Source organism: Phoca vitulina, unplaced genomic scaffold (assembly GCF_004348235.1).
Source record: "Phoca vitulina isolate PV1807 unplaced genomic scaffold, GSC_HSeal_1.0 scaffold7, whole genome shotgun sequence".
Lineage (NCBI taxonomy): Eukaryota > Metazoa > Chordata > Mammalia > Carnivora > Phocidae > Phoca > Phoca vitulina.
Window position 1 is genome coordinate 36805210 of NW_022589710.1, and position 20120 is coordinate 36825329.

General features: G+C 40.4%; 1 protein-coding gene across 1 annotated transcript; it reads left to right on the forward strand.

Moving 5' to 3' along the window:
• The first annotated feature begins 2383 nt into the window (after nucleotides 1-2383).
• Nucleotides 2384-17801, forward strand: CHURC1 (churchill domain containing 1). The gene is made up of 4 exons (XM_032405316.1): nucleotides 2384-2510; nucleotides 7425-7560; nucleotides 9021-9091; nucleotides 17263-17801. The coding sequence occupies exons 1-4, from the start codon at nucleotides 2391-2393 to the stop codon at nucleotides 17353-17355; spliced, it is 420 nt and encodes a 139-aa protein (XP_032261207.1). The 5' UTR covers nucleotides 2384-2390; the 3' UTR covers nucleotides 17356-17801.
• The last annotated feature ends 2319 nt before the right edge of the window (nucleotides 17802-20120 follow it).

The window sequence follows — 20120 nt, forward strand, 5'->3', positions numbered from 1 at the left end:
CCCTGCTTGTGTTCCTTCTCTCACTGTGTCTCTCTCTCTCTCTGTCAAATAAATAAAATCTTTAAAAAAAAAAAAAAAAAAAGGAATAATCACACTTCAATTTCTGATGCTGCCCACCTCCTCTCATCTCATTTGCTGCCTCTCTGCCCTGGATATTTTTAGATTTGAATGGAGAATTTCATTGGGTGAATAGCCATTAGCTCTTGAAAGTTCATACCTAAGAATCGATGACGTTTTAATTCAGGTGCTCATTTTAATAAAAAGATACCATATCACTCTGGGAAGTTAAAAAAAAGTAAACATGTAGATTGTCTTTCATGCCAAAGAACCTACTCTTTGACATCTTTGATTGCAGTGTAAAATTTATTTAATTTTTAAAATCATTATTGTTCCCTATTAGTGATGAGGCAGAAAGCTATACATCTCCCCCTTGTGGTTTCTGTTAGTGTTTGCCTCTCAGTGTCCAATTTCTTCTAGCTCCAATCATTCCCAATAAAACACTGTTAAAATGATCTTCCTAAACCACAACTCTGATATCACCCTCCTGCTCAAACTTCCAGTGGCTCACTATCACCTGCAGGATAAAATCCAAATTCCTTGCCATGGTCCACCTGAAATCTCTGTATTAAAATTCTCTGCTTTTTGAAATCCTATACATTCTTCAACGCCCAAATTCCTCTTCCCCAATCCCCACCTAGAAGCAGTCTCTCCATTTTGTGCTCTTAAACCACAACCTGCCAGTAATGATAGGTATTTATGCCCATCTTATCTCTCACACTCTATTGTGAGTTTCTGGAGAACAGGAAGATGTCTTTTTCATCTTCCTGTTGTCCACACAGTTCCTTGAGTAAAGGCCTCAACAAATGTCTACAGAATTGAATAAAATAGATACAGGTGTTAGTAAAATTAAAAGTCAGCATTAGGTTTTAAAAACAGAGGACAGATTTAAAAATGGATCAAGAGAGAGAATTGTATAGACCAACCTTGTCCAGCAGAAATACAATACAAACTACTTGAGTAATTTAAAATTTTCTAGTAGCCAGATTTTAAAAATAGATGAAATTAACTTTAATAATATATTTTTAGCCCAATTATTTTAACATGTAATCAATATAAAAATTACTGATGAAATATTTTACATTTTACAATTTTTTACATTTTTTTTTAACCCGTCTTCTAAATCTACGGTGTACTGACAATACATCTCAGTTCAAATTTGCCACATGTAAAAGTGCTTTATAGCCACATGTGGCTACTGGCTACTGTATTAAAAAGAAGTTGAGTCCAGGATAGGAACCAAGTCCTAGTCCTGGGTGACTGTTAGCAGTTTTGTTACCACAGATAAGACCTTTCACCATTTATTTCTTGGTTTCCTCATCTGAAAAGGAGAGGCATTTTTCTTACCATTCTTCTAGGGTTGTAAAGGCATAAAATTAGAAGCTGAAATGAGGACGCTTTGGGAGGTTGAAAATGTCATACAAGTGGAAGGCATTGTAATTATTCCAAGAATAGAATGAACTTTGAAATAGTTATTAATCTCTTCTTTAAAGAATCTGGATCCCACAGTCTCATATGCTCCCTGATTTCTTCACTGACTTGACTCCAATAGGCAGGGTTAAGGGAGGATACTGATGCTCCTATTGAATATCTCCATTGGAGTAGCTGGGTATGATGAAGACAGGTTGTTCAGAAACACAAAGACAGATTTTGGATATTCGTATTCAGGTGAATTATGTTATGGTGAAAAGTAAGTTGCTTTCAATACGGAGGAAAAGGAAAAGGCAGGGCTCCAATCAAAAGCATTTTCAGCTCCGCAGGATCGACCTGCCATTTTCTATTTGCATAGTGTGTGCATGCCCCGGAGGTGCTTCTGTGACACAGAAACACGTTTCCCACCGCTAATGGGATAAATAATGGTCATTTATTATTAACATTTTAAGTGTTCTTTTTAGGAGTTTTAGGAGATTTTCTGCAGAGCTGTAAGTGCCTCTTCCCCAATACTTCGGTTATTGCTTATTCACCTGCCGAGAGCTGATTTATCACTCTCACTGATATGGAAAGGTATATAAATTATTATAATTTCAGCTTTATGTACGGGGTAAGCTGAGGCAGCGCGAAACCATTCCCTTTCGTGTGTGTTGTGACTCGCCTGTCAGCCTAGACTCAGGAGGGCGCCTATAAGAACTCTGCTCACTGGGAGCTCCCTTTCGCATTCCCGCCACAGGGTCCACGGTCCCGCCTTCTTCCTGCGTAGGTTTCCGATGTCCCACTCCGCGCCCTGGCGCTGTTGCCTAGGAGACCAGGCCCTGCCCTAACAACAATGGCTAAGGGGTGGAGACTTCGCGTTGGTTCCCGAGAGCAAATACTCCAGGGTCGAGTACTTCGGGCGCATGCGGCAACCTTCCCTTTGCTATCGCGAGGTTTCGTCTTCCCGGAAGCACTGGAGGATCGTCCTCGGGAACGGCGTCGGGATGTGTGGGGGCTGTGTGGAGAAGGAGTATCCCAACCGGGTGAGCGAGTGGGCGCCGAGAACTTCTCGCTCCCTTGGCCCGGGGCCAGCCCCTGGGGCTTCTCGTAGCCCTCGGCTGGCCTACCCTGAGAGGCCGGCCGCGGGCCGACCCAGCCGCTCTGCCCATTCCAGTGACCCCGTAGCTGTATTCAGGCACTTGAGGGCGGGGGCGGCCTGTGGCCGTCCGTTCCGCCGGTCCCCGCCCTGGCGGCTGACATCAGCCGTCACCCCGCTTCTCTTGAGCTCCGGGGGGACAACAAAGGAAACCCCACCACCACCACCAATCCAGTCCGACGACAAAGGGACACGCCCCCCGCCCCCCCCCCCCCCCCCCCCCGTCTCATTCTCAAGCTTGATTTGGTGAAATTCTTACTGAATTCTAGCGCTGGAAGGGATCTCTGAGGCCATATGTTATAACCCAGTTTTGCAGATGAAACTAATGCCCAGAGAGGGGAAATCACTTGCCCAAGTTCACATTCTCTTAACAGGAGAGCCAAGGCCAGAATTCAGGTTTCCTGGCAGTTACTTTTTGAAAAATCTCGGCTCCTCTCAAGCTCGGGAGGTTGCCGAAGCTTGTTTACTCTCATTCATTCAAGGTATACTTATTGGACATTCATGTGTGTAGCTAGATTACTTTGCTAGGCCAGAAAAGGATACCAAAGAAGAAATAGGCAGCTTTCATTGCCTCCTGCGGAGTATGTGATTAACAAAAAATGAGTAGTACAGTTCATAAATTCTGTTCGAATTCTGAGAAAGGGGAGAGAAATAGCGCTGTTCTCCCAAAAGGAAGGTGAACTTCATTTGGGACTTGAAGGCTCGCTGTGACTAGGGTAGAAAAGAAGGAAAGGAGGAGCCAGAGGCTTGGGGAATATAACAAGAACAAGAATTCTTGTAATGATTGGAAGGTAGAAAATCTATAGTTGTTTCTGTCTCTTAATATCTTGAGTAATAAGTAGTCTTTGGGGAAGGATATATAACAAGAACACTCATGGTACAACCTCCTTGGAAAAAGGATTAGCATTATCAAATGAAGATATGCATACTGAATGACCCAGCAGTTCCCATTCTAGAGAAATAAATGCATTACATATGTTCCTGGAGACTTGTATAAGAATACTCAGAACAGCGATTTTTGTAGTTGTACACTGGAAAAGTGTGATACCGTCACAGAATGGAACACCATGAATAAATAATGAAAGTGAATTAATTAGAGCAGTGGTTCTCAACTAGGTGAGATTTTGCCTCCCAAGGGACACTTGGCACTATCTGTAGACATTTTTAGTTGTCACCCTGGGGGTACGACTGACATCTAGTAGGTAGAGGCATTATACTGTATATTTATGTTTCATATACTTTATTGTGTTCTATTTCATACTTTTTTAAAAGTGTAGAAAATTTTTATGAATCCAGTAATGAACACTGCACTTTCCAGAGACCACACGAGGGAGGTGTTTGTAGTGAAGAGTATTAAAGGGATTAGGTTGGATTCTTAAGAATTGAGCTAATCAAAAGACTTAAAAAGTTGTATTAAGTTTAGATTCTACACTTCAGGCATTGGGCATCCATCAAGAAAATCAAATAGGGAAATAATTCTGAAATCTGTTATTTAGGAGAATGACTCTTATGACTGTATATTTAGGTTATGGTAGGGGGGAAATGTAAAAGGGAGAGCCCTAGGGTATTTGGGGAGCCATGGCAACAGTAGTGTAGGCATGAGATAATGAAGACCTCATCTCAAGGAAAGAATTACTAGAACTCAGCCAATTTAATGGAGGGAGGAGCTATAGATGACCTTAGGGTTTTCAATCTAGGCAATTGGGGGGGCGCCTGGGTGGCTCAGTCGTTAAGTGTCTGCCTTCGGCTCGGGTCATGATCCCAGGGTCCTGGGATAGAGCCCCGCATCGGGCTCCCTGCTTAGCGGGAAGCCTGCTTCTCCCTCTCCCACTGCCCCTGCTTGTGTTCCCTCTCTCGCTGTGTCTCTCTCTGTCTCTGTCAAATAAATAAATAAAAATCTTAAAGGAAAAGATTAAAAAAAAAAAAATCTAGGCAATTGGGAAATTGGAAGTATTACAGAAATTGGAGGCATATGGGAGAGAGAACGAAGATTGGGGTGCACATGGTCAGATTGTTTTTATCATGTTTCATCCAAGATTGAGAATGTAACATCCAAGGAGTCAAGTGAAAATACAAGATTGCAGTTTAGGTGTGAAATTCAAACAGATGAGTTAGAGAGAAAAGGATTGAGGTGATTGGGAAACCAGAAAAGTGCCTTTCATTGGCACTTCTTTCTGACTTTATTCTGTTCTAAAATAATTAAAGGGCTGTCATTCTGGAATTTCAGAAGGCAGATTTAGAAATCATTAGTGGGTGGATGTTATTGGGTTGTGGGCTTTGAATCAGAACAAAGAACTTTCTAACAGATTTTCAAAAGCAGAATGGGCAACCCTTGGAGAAATTGAACTCTCTTCCCGTTGTTCAATAGAGACTGATCATTTGAAATCTGAAAGGTCCTTCCAACTCTGGGAGTTTTCGAAGTCGTGTGATATTTCTGAGGGCAGTAAGAACAGAAGCCACTTTGAGCTTAGCAAAGGAAAGGACAGTGAGATGATGGTAGCAGGTATAGTATACTCATCCAAAAAATTGTCAGAAAAATAATGGATTAGCATATCAAGAAGTTCTAAGTGCGGAATGAGTAGGTAATAAATAATTACCTTTGGTTTCATAAAATTTTCTGGAGATTTGTGGTAGATATTTTTCACAGATGAGGAATACTAGTCTTAGAAGACAGACACAAATAGTGGAAGAAAAAGTTTGATGAATCGGACTTAACAAGAATCAAAACTATCTGCTCTTCAGAAGACATTATTTAAAAAATGGCACACCGATAATAGGGAGAAGATATTTGTAATACAAATCTGACGGAGGATTTGTATCTAAGATATATAAAGAACTCTTCCAACTCAATGACTCTTACAACTAGATAAGATAAACAACCTAAGTTTCAAAAAATGGGCAAAAGACTTGACTAGACACTCCACAAAAGAAGGTACACGTGTAGGCACCATGAAAAGATGCTTAACGTTATTAGTCATGAGGGAAATACAAATTAAAAACTACTGTGAGATACCACGTGATTAAGATAGCTAAAATAAGAAAAGACACGGTACCTCAGGTGGGTGAGGATGTGGAGCAACTGGAACTCACACAGTGCTGGTGGACTAGAAAATGGAAAACTAATGAGCAGTTACAAAGTTTGTATGTACCATATTTTTACCATCTGATTCAGCAGTTCCATTTCTAGGTTTTTACTGAAGAAAAAGGTATATGTTTACACAAGACTTACTGAATCTTCGTAGCTGCTTTATTCATAATGGCCCCAAGCTGAAAACGACCCAAAAGTCTATCAACCTGAATTCATGCTGTTCGCCAATGAAAAGCAATGAGCTACCAGTACAACAACATAGATGATTAATATGGACAGAACAAAAGAAACTGGATGCAGAAGAGTATACTACATGGTTCTATTTATATAAAATTTTATAGGAGTCGGATCAAGGGGTGCCTAAGGTGAGATAGGGGTTGGAGATAGACTGCAAAGCCTGAAGGATCTCCTAGGAAGACAAATTTTTATATCTAGGTTGGGATAGTGGTTACATTGATATATATATATCTAAAAAAAAGTCATTCACCTATACCCTTACAGTGTGTGGATTTTATTATATAGGAGCTACACTTCAGTGATGTTTATTTTTAAGAAAATCAAAGCAAAGCACCTGTTCTTAGTAGCTGGAAATTTATACTTTAACCCCAAGGCCTTTTTTCCCCTTCAGTAGTTAAGTTGATGTGCTTGTGATTTAGTATCTCCCAACTATATAGTTAGATTGATTTCTTCACTTCCACCCACCCCCGCCCCTACAGAGTTAATCTCTTCCTTCATATATAGCATCAAGGAGCCACTCAAAAGGGAGAGGTTAACTGTGGTGCTGGGAATCCAGGAAGACTTCACTGTGGCATCACTTAAAGCTGGTCTTCCTGATAGTTCATAAGCTCCTCGGAGGAGGAAAGAGGTGACTCATCCTCTAATCCTTCACAGTGCTTTTGCACAGTATCAGGCACATAGCTGCATTGGAGAAATGTTGATTTGATTGGTTTTTAGTCACATCAACTGTTAAAAATACTCTATGTATTGGTCAGACATGAGGTTGAATTAGATTATTTATAAAATGGTTTTCTGAACAATTATTAGTAAGCCTTTGCAAAGACCTCCCTTGAGCTAGGAGCATAAGTTGTTTACGGTTTCTTAGTGATGAAGCAAATCCCTTTCTCTTTTGAATGCCATGGTGTCAGTCTGATGAATTGCAGAGCTTATCTTCTCTGCCTGAATCACACATACCCTTGAGGACTGGCATCTGTAGAGATGAGAGTTTATTCTTGTTTGCTTATTTTGTGTTATTTTTTAAGGCATCAGAAAATGCTATTTCAACAATCAACTGAGCATCACATTGTAAAAGATCATTTTTATCAGTAGTTCAGTATTTCCATTTTGATTGAATTTTAATTCTAGTTTTGTGCTGTGCCTCATTTAATATTGTTGGCTATTAGATTTTTCTAATTTTTCCTTTTCACATTTTATATTATTAAAGCTTCATTAAGTTTCTAAATATCCACTTGCATTTAGTCCTCTCAAACACAGTTGCAGTCCTCAGAGACTTACAGCTTAACACTGCTTCAGTTTTATTTGCCATAAATAGCCTTCTAGAGGAAAGCTAGTAATTTCAAAAATTACTTGGTACAGACTTCAAGCAAGTAAATTCTGGCCATGTTTTTTTGCCTTTAGAAAATTTTAGTCTATTAATTATTTTCACTAAGGGTTTTGAAATAGAAGAAAATTAAATTCCTATTTTTAATATTTTAGGGTAACATCTGCCTGGAGAATGGATCTTTCTTGCTGAACTTTACAGGCTGTGCAGTGTGCAGTAAGCGGGATTTTATGCTGATCACAAACAAATCTTTGAAAGAGGAAGATGGAGAAGAAATAGTTACCTATGATCGTAAGTAGACTTTTTATTTTCGTGCAAGTCTGGGAGCAGATACCAGCTTTTGAAAGCTAATAGTTTGTACCCACTGATATGTTGTGTTTTATAAGGCCTGTTTCAATATTGTATTGCAACAGAGTTGCTAGTTTGGTTTTTAAGAGGAAAATAAAGATGATGCTAGCATCATCAGACTGCGTAAGTGACTTTTGTAGATAACTGAAGCTAATGATTCAGGTACCATTTTTTGTTTGTTTATTTTAAAAGTCTTTATGCCTTCTGAAACAAGAGACACTTTTTTTTTTTTTAACCTTAGGATCGTTCGTGTTAGTTTTCTTTTTTTACTATAGTCTAATACGGTGATGTGCTCCAACAGCTCCTGAAGTGTTTAGGGCTGTTTGCTGCCATACTAAATGACCCTGGGATGTTACGGTTTATTTAGTCTTGTTTCTGCTCTCATAACCTTTTTTGTCTCCTATCTCGTCATCCGTCTGTTGTTTCTTTTGCTGCGCTACCTTCATTTGCTGCTCCTCATCCTCAGTACTGGGGAACCAAATAAACTATGTATAATAAAAATGAATCAGTTCTGAGGTTGGCACTCTAAGAATTTCTATGAGTAAATTAAGTATATGTACATTTTAGTCCCCAGGTATGGTGACAAGAAATTAAACTGTTCACATCCCCTTTTTGCCTGTCTCCTGGTTTGAGTGTGTTGGTATGTTCTGAAATATGAGGAATAAATGTGCAAATAATGATATTTTTAAAAAGGAATATGAAAGATACTAAGCCTTTAGAATTGAGTCAGACTATTGAAAATGTTCTAAAGTAGAATAATCCTTTTTCTTTATTTGAAGCATAACCCTTTAAACTCTATTTTAAAGAGGTAGTAGGACATAGCGGTTAAGAGCAAGAGCTCTGGAGCCAGAATGCATGGGTTTGAATTCTTTTTCCAACACTTCCTACCTCAGTAGTTTTGCTAATTACTTAAAGGTGTGTGGCTTTGTTTCTTCACCTTAAAAAGGTGGTAACAATAGTATCTACCTCTTTGGGTTTTGAGAAGATTAAGTAAACAGATAAAAAGTATTTAAAAGCGTATCTGGCACACAGTAAGCACTCAATAAATCATAGTTATTATATGTTTTTACTATAGTGTTTTGTTACTATTAAATTCACTTTAATGTCTAGCATTGGCTTTTTATTTATAATTGTTTTTAGTAGCACAGTTTCTAGAAGTCCTGAGAATGAGAATTAATATATGCCTGTTAAATCTCTGAGTTGAGGCCCTTCATTATGTAGCGTTGCTATGTGATGGATTTTGGATTTCTTATCAAGGTAGATATTATAATGGGTTTCCCGCTGCTGTGTTAAATATATCAGTTAAGATTCTTTTAAAGCAATACCATGCTGAAAATAGAAATTTTACTGTCTTAAGACACCTTCCAAGACTTAATAATTTAAGCCTCTCTGTGTTTCGGCAGATCTGTGTAAGAATTGTCATCACGTAATAGCCAGGCATGAGTACACATTCAGTATCATGGATGAATTTCAGGTAAATGTATAAATGTGGTATGTTATTGTGGGGGAGGGGGAATAATAAAAATACGTTCTCAAGTCTACATATAGTTTTAATAAATGAAGTACTAGTAAATATTAAAGGAGACCATCCTTCTCTTCTACTTGTGTACGTTAAGAGAGACACTTTAGACGTGAGTATATCTGTTCAAACCTGTCTCCATAAGAGTCACAAGTCAAGATGCATGCCTTACAAATGATATCTCAGGCCTGTCCTGTTTGTTTATGAAGAACAGCACATTGTGGGTTCTTATGAGGTTACAGTTGTGCCTGTTTTCTCCCTGTCCAGTTATGTAATTGCACAGTTGTTGGTTTTATAAGTGTTGGCCTGCCCACTGCCCCCATACTTGCTGAGCATGGAAATTCTGATTAAGGAGGTTATCTTTGTCTCCCCTGTAGACATGTAGACTCGAGCTACTCTGTAGTCTCAGTTGTGGTAAGACATTTTAATATAATTCATTAAGTAAAATGACAGGATGGATGTGTCAAGGTTGGAGGAAAGAAGCTGGACCACCATAAGGGTAGAGAGTATTATAAGGATGAGGCCTTGTACAATCGTGAGAGCACATGAAGAATTGTACAGAAGGCTACTATATGCCTGAGTTGTTGAAGATTCACAGATCTGATGGTCGGGAAGAAAAGCTGGACAGTGGGGCAGAGCCAAGGGTAAACTGGAAACCATAAGGACACACTGGAACCTGTGTCTGTCCCTTACTGCCTCCATTTTCAAGCTTTCAGATTGAGTTACTTACTTAGAGTGAACTGTGTATTCATCTATAGGATATAAATATCATGTTAGAACTTTTAACAGGGGAATTTTTTTAAGTCCTTCAAATTTGGGTAGGATTTTAATGAGAAAAAAATAATAATCTTCCATAACAGGATCTTACAGTGTAACCGCTCTCATTCATTCATATTTTAGTGTAGAAGAAAGCACTTATTCACCTGTCAGAATCTGGTCTGATATGTTGTGGTTAATCTGTACAACATCTTGACCACATCTTAGCATCCAAAAATTATGCCTCGAAAAATGTTTGTAATGTGTAACTTAGGGCAAAAATCAAGATCTCAGTGAATGAGTAGTGGCCAAATAGGGGAAGGAGCATATCATGGACTTAAAGGAGCAACTCTGTCCTTCCATGAGAGGAAAGGGGGGCTTAGAGCCATTTTGCAGAAGCTCCTGAAGCCGCCATGAGTTTTTCAGAGCCCTAAATGGGTACTAAGGTTGCTGTAATGAAGCCATTGTCTCTTACTGCTGGGTGAGCCAAGTCTAGCTGGTTTTCCTTTATGACTGAACACACCCATTTTCACAGCTGCCCCAGAAATGACTCTCGGGTAGGAAGAAGGTGATAAAGGAGGATGGCTTGTATTCACGATGCCTAGTCAGTGAAATTCTCTTGGAAAAAAACCCAACTCTTAAACCGGGCTCTACGCTTCATCTTCTCTCTCAACATCTGCTTCCCTCCACCTGTATTCTATATCCCTCCGTCAGATTCATTTCCTGGAAGTGATGCTTTAGACCACTGCTTTGGCCTTTCCATAGCTCATTTTAGCTACAGTGTAATATCTGACCTGCTCATTGCGGGGTTATCATGGGGCTGGCCACCTTACCTTTCTCTTCTTTCCCACTAGTCTCTTTGGCTCACCACACATAGCATTGTCCAACCTCAGACTCTTCTCTCCGTCCCAGCAGAGAGGAAGATTTTTATTCCTTCCTCTCTAAGGCTACCCTTTCTGTATTTCCTCACCAATCTCCTCTCTACCCAGCATCTTTGTCTTCCTGGGATTTAAAATATTTCTTACAGTAAATATACTCGAGTCTTCTTTTGTTAAAAAATAAGTTAAAAATCCTTTCATTTCACTCAGTTACCTCTGTGATTCATCTTCTAATCATCTCTGTCCTTCCTTTTGCTTCTTTACTTGAATAGGTCTTTACCCTGTTCTCCTCATTTCCCTGTGCTGCTCTTAACCACCTGCAAACTGCTTTTCATTTTCACTTTACTAAAACTATTCTCTCAGAGGTCTCCTATAATGTAACCGAATGCTATGACCTTGCCTCAGTTCTTAGCTCTTTTAACATCTCTCCTGGGTCTGGTTGTGTCAACCATTGTGGTTTTTGAAGGATTTCTTCCCTTGAGGTCCATAGTGCCAGCCTTTTTTCTTTCTTTTTAAGTCATTTTGAGTCCTCTTTTGCCTTCTCCCTGGTTTCCTTTACTATTGTTCCCTAACTGATTTTCCCCTGAGCTTTGGTCTCTGGTCTGGAGCCTTCTCTTTACTTTCTCAAATAGTGAGCACACACACACTCAGGCTCACTTGAAACCTATCAGCGGTCTCCCAAGTGTACTTCTTTAACACTAACACTCTGCCTGCCCTCCTTTCTTCCTTTGTTTCTCTTGCCTTTTTTGGCCTTGCTGCCACACCTCATGGCAAGGACCATACCCACTCAAACCTAAATTACTGCAGCAGCCCCCAAACTCTAGTTCTACTCACTGCCGTCAAATTAATCTTGCTCAAATATATCATACTGCCACTCTCGCTACTCCCTATAGGATATGCTTGCTTTTTCCCTATCACTGTCCTTATTCGTGCTTTTTCCCTGACTTGACTAGTTCCTTTCTCTACCTTCAAGTCAACTAAATCTTACCTCTTTGAAGCAGAACTTAAATTCTATCTCCTCCTTGCCCCCCCCTTTTTTAAAGATTATATTTATTTGACAGAGAGATATAGCTAGAGAGGGAACACAAGCAGGGGGAGTGGGAGAGGGAGAAGCAGGCTTCCTGCGGAGCAGAGAGCCCGATGTGGGGCTTGATCCCAGGACCCTGGGATCATGACCTGAGCCGAAGGCAGACGCTTAACGACTGAGCCACCCAGGCACCCCTCCTCCTTGCTCTTAATAGTCCAGCCCATTCTTGTACCTACAGTGGCCCCTGACTCATGTGAATAGCCGCTTGGGAACTTCCTTCTCAACCTGAGGGACACAAGAGCTCTTTGTTCTCAGCTTGGACAGCCTACTTCCTCGTCCCCACCCTACCCCAGCACCTGTTTCACTTTAGCAGTAGTTCAGGTTCAAGGTGGGATTTCCCACATTGGTAATGTTTTGTTTTAAATGTCTTATGGGCAAAAGTAGGCAGAACACTGTTTTAACCTCCACCACCCAGCTTCAGTTTGCTTTATTTTGTATCTCACCATTCCCACATCTCCCTACAGGATTGTTTTGAGTCAAATCCCAAATATATCACTCACTACTTCTGTAAATATTTCAGTACACATCTCTAAAAGATAAGAATTCTGTTTTTAAAATAACCACAATATCGGGGCACCTGGGTGGCTCAGTCGTTAAGCATCTGCCTTCGGCTCAGGTCATGATCCCAGGGTCCTGGGATCGAGCCCCGCATCGGGCTCCCTGCTCCGCGGGAAGCCTGCTTCTCCCTCTCCCTCTGCTCTCCCTGCTTGTGTTCCCTCTGTCGCTGTGTCTCTCTCTGTCAAATAAATAAAATCTTTAAAAAAATAAAAAATAAAAAAAATAACCACAATATCATTGTTAAAGTGAGATTTTCTGATGGCACAAGTGGGGGGGGGGAGATAGAAGTACAGAGTTTAAACAGAAAATACATTATAAAGATTATAGATATCCTTTATTTTTTATATCACCCTAAAAGCCACTGAAAGGACTATGTGTTTGCCTCAGGAAACCAAAGGGGAACTGTGAGACTGCCTTCTGTTCCTCTGTGGACTAGGGAAGGAGAGGACTTGGGGTCAGAATTAATAGGTAGTAATAGAAGAAAAGGGCCGTGGGCCCCTCAGAATAAAGCAGAGGATCTGGTCTTCCCAAAGGTGATCCCACACACTCCACCCTTCCTTCCAAATCTCTATCCCCGTGCTTTGCCCAGGTGGAGCCTTTGAGGTTTTCCATGAATGACGGGGGGGGGGGGGGGGGGATTCTTTTTTTTTAATTTTTTTTTTTAAGATTTTATTTATTTATTTGACAGAGAGAGACACAGTGAGAGAGGGAACACAAGCAGGGGGAGTGGGAGAGGGAGAAGCAGGCTTCCCGCTGAGCAGGGAGCCTGATGCTGGGCTCGATTCCAGGACCCTGGGATCATGACCTGAGCCGAAGGCAGACGCTTAACGACTGAGCCACCCAGGCGCCCTGGGGGGGAATTCTTACTGTCCCAACTTGGCCAGCTTTGATAAAAGGTGTCCTGATCCTGGCAGCACAGGGGGATGTGTTCCTGACATTCCAAGTTAGAATTCTAGACTTGTTTTCCCACAGAAACACTGTGATTTATGGTTAGATTCTACAGTACTTCTACAGTATGAGTTTGAAAGACTCCCTGGAATTTCCTGGGGAAAGCCTAACTGCTGTGTACAGCATTGTTTCTATGGGAGACTGCTTTTGAATTACAAATAATTGACCTACAGTGAAATTTGGATTCCAGACCAACTATAAATTAAAGATTTCAAGTGTAATCAGTCTTACTTATTTAAAAAACTTTCCAGATTATACCACGTGTTAGGTTTTTTCTTACTCTCAAGTTAGACTGTAAATTTTGCAAGGTCAGACCTTGTCCTTGCCTTCTCTCATGTCTGCCAGTGCACCTGGCACATTGCAGAGCATTTAGGCACTTAATAAAAACTTGTCGATGGATAGATTGGGTGAAAACTCAGAAGTTTGTCTAGCTTCACACATTATACCGTTTTGACTTTATTATTGTTTTCTTCTTCATTTCCAGTGAGAGGTTCACATCCTACTAGTAATGTCTGGCAGGTGAGAGCAGAAGTATTTGAGAGCAGTAAAAGACCTTGTACAGGTCTTTTAGAGGGTGGATTTTTATTTCATTGTTTTAGAAAGATTTCTTTATTTTGGGGGGGTGGGGCAGAGGGAGAGTCTTCAAGCAGATTCCCTGCTGAGTGCAGACCCTGTCGTGGGGCTCGATCTCATGACCCTGAGACCATGACCTGAGCCGAAACCAAGAGTTGGACACTCAACTGATTGAGTCACCCAGGCGCCCCTATTTCATTTTTTAATTTATGAGACCTGTATTTGTCCTCTGAGCTTTAGCCCCTATTTATCTCTATTGTGTGTGTAGAGTAGACCTTGAAATTAAGTGTGGTCTTTAAGAAACAATCTTTCTCTTGCCACAACTAAGCTCCCTGGCTGAACTCACTCTAGGAAACAGAAATGCACTTGTCTGGGTTCTGAGTCTCTGAACCATAGTCATTGTTTATCTCTGTGACCATTTGTCTAGTGACTATCCAGACTCATGAAACACAAACTGCCTTGACTGACCAATTCCCAGACAGCTAACAATCTCAGTTTGAAGTGTGGAAGTACTAACAGATTTAGCATTAAGTTTGTTTTCCTAAAGAAGGTAAGAAAGTTTTTAAGCAAAAGTTTGAAAGGAAATATGTGTGTATAGTTTATGACCCATATTAAATATTCTAGAAGGGGATAACTGTAAAAACAGGACTTTGCCATAGGAGTTTTCCCTAAAACAAAATCTCTTCCATCACCAGCCTGGACATTTTAAAAAATTTTAATTCCAGTATCATTAACATGCAGTGTTATAGTAGTTTCAGGTGTACAAGATAGTGACTCAACCCTTCCATACAACACCCGGTGCTCATCAGAACGAGTGCACTCATTAATCCCCTATCCCTATTTTCCCCATCCCCCTTTCCCCCACCCACCTCCCCTCTGGTAGCCATCAGTTTCTTCTCTGTAGTTAAGAGTCTGTTTCTTGGTCTGTGTCTCTCTTTTCCTTTGCTCATTTGCTTTGTTTCTTAAATTCCACATATGAGTGAAATCGTATGGTATTTGTCTTTCTTTGACTGACTTCACTTAGCATGATATTCTCTAGGTCCATCCATGTCATTGCAGATGACAAGATTTCTTTCTTTTTTTTTTTTTTTTATCAGCCTGGACATTTGTTAAGCCCAAGAAACATAAACTCCTGAAATAGATCAAATCCAGACAGCTAGCTATCTAAATATGAGGCATGACATACAAGTAGATTTAACTTAATTGTTTATTTTCCTGGAGTAGATAAAAATAGTTGTTTTAGTTTGGGATCTTTCTTTCATTTTAAAAAATCATTTCTGTTGCTTAGTAGTCTTAAATAATCTAGAAAGGAGCAACTCTAGAATAGGAATTTGTCCTTAGGGACCCACACTCAAATTGCTTCACTACTTTATTTTATTTTATTTTTTTAAAAAAACTATTTATTTGACAGAGAGAGAGCACAAGCAGGGAGAGAGGCAGAGGGAGAGGGAGAAGCAGACTCCCCACTGACCAAGAAGCCCGACACGGGGCTCAACCCCAGGACCCTGGGATCATGACCTGAGTCGAAAGCAGACACTTAACCAACTGAGCCACCCAGGCGCCCCATATTTTATTAAGATTTTATTTATTTGTGTGTGACAGAGAGCTAGCACAAGCAGGGGGAGTGGGAGAGGGAGAAGCAGGCTCCCTATTGAGCAGGGAGCCCGGTGTGGGGCTCGATCCCAGGACCCTGGGATCATGACCTGAGCCAAAGGCAGATGCTCAATTGACTGAGCCACCCAGGTGCCCCGCTTCACTACTTTAAATAGCAGCATTAGGGGCACCTGGGCGGTTGTCAGTTGAGCATCTGGCTCTTGGTTTTGGCTCAGATCATGATCTCAGGATGGTGAGATTGAGCACACCCCACCCCACCCCATGGGGCTCCATGCTGAGTGTGGAGCCTGCTTAAGATTTTCCCTCTCTCTGTATATACAGTGGAATATTATGCAGCCATCAAAAGGAATGAGAGAGATCTTGCCATTTGCAATGATGTGGATGGAACTGGAGGGTGTTATGCTGAGCAAAATAAGTCAATCAGAGAAAGAGATGTATCATACGACCTCACTGATATGAGGAATTCTTAATCTCAGGAAACAAACTGAGGGTTGCTGGAGTGGTGAGGGGTTGGAGGGATGGGGTGGCTGGGTGATAGACATTGGGGAAGGTATGTGCTATGGTGAGCACTGTGAATTGTGCAAGACTGTTGAATCACAGATCTATACCTCTGAAACAAATAATATATGTTAAAAAAAAAAAAAGAAGAAGAAGATAGCAGGAGGGGAAGAATGAAGGGGGGACTAATCGGAGGGGGAGATGAACCATGAGAGACAATGGACTCTGAAAAATAAACTGAGGGTTCTAGAGGGGAGGGGGGTGGGAGGATGGGTTAGCCTGGTGATGGGTATTAAGGAGGGCACATTCTGCATGGAGCACTGGGTGTTATACAGAAACAATGAATCATGGAATACTACATCAAAAACTAATGATGTAATGTATGGTGATTAACATAACAATAAAAAATTAAAAAAAAAATTTTCCTCTCCCGGCGCGCCTGGGTGGCTCAGTTGTTAAGCAACTGCCTTCGGCTCAGATCATGATCTCGGAGTCCCAGGATCGAGTCCTGCATTGGGCTTCCTGCTCAGCAGGGAGTCTGCTTTTCCCTCTAACCCTACCCCCTCTTGTGCTCTCGCTCTCTCAAATAAATAAAATAGAATCTTAAAAAAAAAAAAAAGATTTTTCCTCTCCCTCTGCCCCCCCACCCCCCCATTAATGTGCACATGCACACCCTCTCTCAAATAATTAATAGCAGCACTAATCAAGCCCAGTATGTGTTTGGATTTTTTTTTTTTTTTTAAGGAAGGTGGGAAGGGGCAGAGGGAGAGAGAGAATCCTAAGCAGGCTCCACGCCAAGCATTGTACCTGATGTGGGGCTCCATCTCACGACCCCAAGGTCATGACCTGAGCCGAAATCAAGAGCTGGACCCTTAACTGACCAAGCCACCCAGGTTCCCCTAGCCCAATATGTGTTTTAAGTCCATGTTATAACATTTATATGTATATAACATTTAAGTCCAACATGCATTTCCAAGATGACATTCTTGTGTACATTGTAAATAGAGCATCAGCATGTATTCAGTTTACATGAACAAAAGACTCCAGGATACACAGAATAAACCTAAGACATCCCTGATAGGTGTTGAAGAAATGGATCTAATGTGCAGAAGGAATATCCGTTCCAATTTATAGAGAATAGCTTTACCAGAGTAAGTTATGAAGTGTCTTTCTCCCTATTCCTCAATGTAATTATGAACTTTATCTTATTCTAGGAGTACACCATGCTGTGTCTGTTATGTGGCAAAGCTGAAGATACTATCAGTATTCTCCCTGATGACCCTCGACAAATGACTCTGTTATTCTAGGATCCTTCTGCAGTTCTGTAGTAATTATGTTGTATTGGTTTACAATACAGCAAGCCTCATGGTTTCTTACTTTGTTTATAATGGAAATTATTTTGCGTATTTTTTTCTGCTTAGACTTAACTATCCTTTGAAAGAAAAAGTAATTAGGGGATTGTATTCTTCTGCTGAGCTCTTCTGCTAAAGTTCCCAGTTCACATCAGAATGAAGAATCTCTATTAGAAGTTACGTGGCTGGAAAATAAAACTAGAATGGGAGCATACCTAATGCCCAGGTCTTAGTTCCAATAAAAGGAACCAGGGCTCCTTGGAGAAATGATTGATTCTAGGACTGGGGCAGTAAATATACAAGATGAGCTTGGAGCATTTTGTGCAACAAGGAAAGTGCCAAAAAAAAAAAAAAAACCCAAAAAACCAAACCAAACCAAAACAAAAAACAAACCCATAAAACACAATGATTGGGAGTATGTCAAAGGGACAAAAGAGCCAACTGAAGGAGCTCCCAGTGACTGAAGTTGGAATAGTTTCAGCAACAAAATAAAGTAGTATTGAATTATAACCCAAACACTAAATATTCATGCGTCATTACTGATATAAATAATTAAAAAAATAAATACAAAGATTGGAAGAATAGACATGCAGAAGAATTTCAAATAATATATGTAGATACTTCCCACTCCTTAAGGGTGGGTTATGCATAGCAGTTTCCTTCCAAAGAGTAGAGTAGAGTGTGCCAAGGGAGAAAAGGGACTTTACAGTGGAAAAACCTGACAAACACTAGCTCAACCAAATGACCAAGATTAACATCCTCAATGATAACCCTATCGATAATAGCATGTACCCTTGATATGATGTGTTGAAAGGGTACTTTACCTTTGTGGTCTTCCTCCCCCAAACCCATAACCCCAGTCTAATCATGAGAAAAACATCAGAGAAATCCCATTTGAGGGCCAGCTTACAAAATAACTGACAAGTACTCCTCAGAATTGTCAAGGCCATAAAGACGAGTCTGGGAAACTCGCACAGCCAAAAAGAGTGTAAAGAGACGTGACAACTAAATGTAACGAAGTGTCCTAGGACAGAAAAAGGACATTGGGTTAAAACTAGCAAAATCTGAATAAAGTGTGGGCTTTAATTAATATATGTAAATAGGATGATTTCAACTGCTCCAAAGAAATCTTAGACTGTCTCACCTTGTATAGTTGAAAGAACACTGGCTTGGGTATCGGAAACCTGGCATTTAGTTCTCTCTGCCACTTGGTAGCAGTATAACCATCAAGCAAAGCATAACTCTCATCTTTATTGTCCCATTTCTGTTAGATTGGGCTAATAAAAATTTATTGTTAGAAGATCCAAATGAATAATGAATGTAAAATGCTTTAGAAAGCATATAAAGTACTATATGCAATGAGATGGCTTTGGTTAGTTCTTCTAAGACCAAAACTTAAAGGGTCAGACGTTAGAAACAAAATTGTTTCCTCTTCATATCTAAGAAATTTGGAAATTCTAAACTAAAGCTTTGCTTATAAGGGGAAAAAGTGAGTAAAGTGTCCATTGTTGATACCAGGGAAATTTTGTTATATAACAGGAATAATAATAATGCTGAGGTTTGGGGCGCCTGGGTGGCTCAGTCGTTAAGCGTCTGCCTTCGGCACAGGTCATGATCCCAGGGTCCTGGGATCGAGCCCCGCATCAGGCTCCCTGCTCAGCGGGAAGCCTGCTTCTCCCTCTCCCACTCCCCCTGGTTGTGTTCCCTCTCTCACTGTGTCTCTCTCTGTCAAATAAATAAATTTAAAAAAAAATAATGCTGAGGTTTATTGAGTACTTACTATGTGCCCAGGCCTTTTTAAATGCTTACTTTATCCTCATTAACAACTCCAGGAAGTAGGTACTATTGTTATCCCAATTTTGGAGCCAAAGAAACTAAAGCACAAAGAAGTTAAGGAACTTAAGGTCACACAACTAGTACAGTGACTCCATCTCAACACTGTTGTTCACGACATAGGAAGTATAAAGGTCTGGCAAGGTGAGGAAGAAGTTGAGGTTGTCAGCGACAACACTCTGAGGAATCTAGGCATGTCAGACCAAGATTTGTTATTCAGAAAAGTTAAGTCATCTGCTCCTTAGGGATCAGTTGTGTTATTCCTGGAAAATGTTTTCCACTTTTCTGCAAATCTATATCTGACCTGCTGAGGAAATCGTTTGGTGAAATGGATCCAGAAAGCAGAGAAAATGCTTCATTACTTTAAATAGCAGCACTAAGCCCATTATAGCCTCTGAATTGTCCCTTCTTGGAGTTTGCTAATGCTTCCAACTTAGTCATTTGGAGCTCGAGTATGATTTATAAGCCCCAACTGATATCTTCGTCTATTATAGGCTGTATAATTGTCTGTTTTGGACTATATATTACAAAACTTGAAACATAAGATCCTATCCACATTTGTCATTATTAAACCAACTTTATGCTGTGTTTTGTGACACTTTATTTTCTAGAATTCTTCTGTGGATCTAATCAAATAAAGACCTCTTGAACCCAGTTCTACTGAATCCAAATTTTTCTGTTCAAATAAAGGGGAGCCAGGCAAAAATATCAGTTTACTTTCCTTCCTGAGATACAAAAAAGAAAAGGAATCATCTATAGATGTAATTGGGAAAGTGGGCTTGTCCTGGCACCTCGTTCTTTGTCTACTTGCTCCATGATGTATATATCTGGAGTCTGCATACTTAGGCTTTTGGAGTTAAAGCTCAGCATGTTTGTTTTGTTGTTTT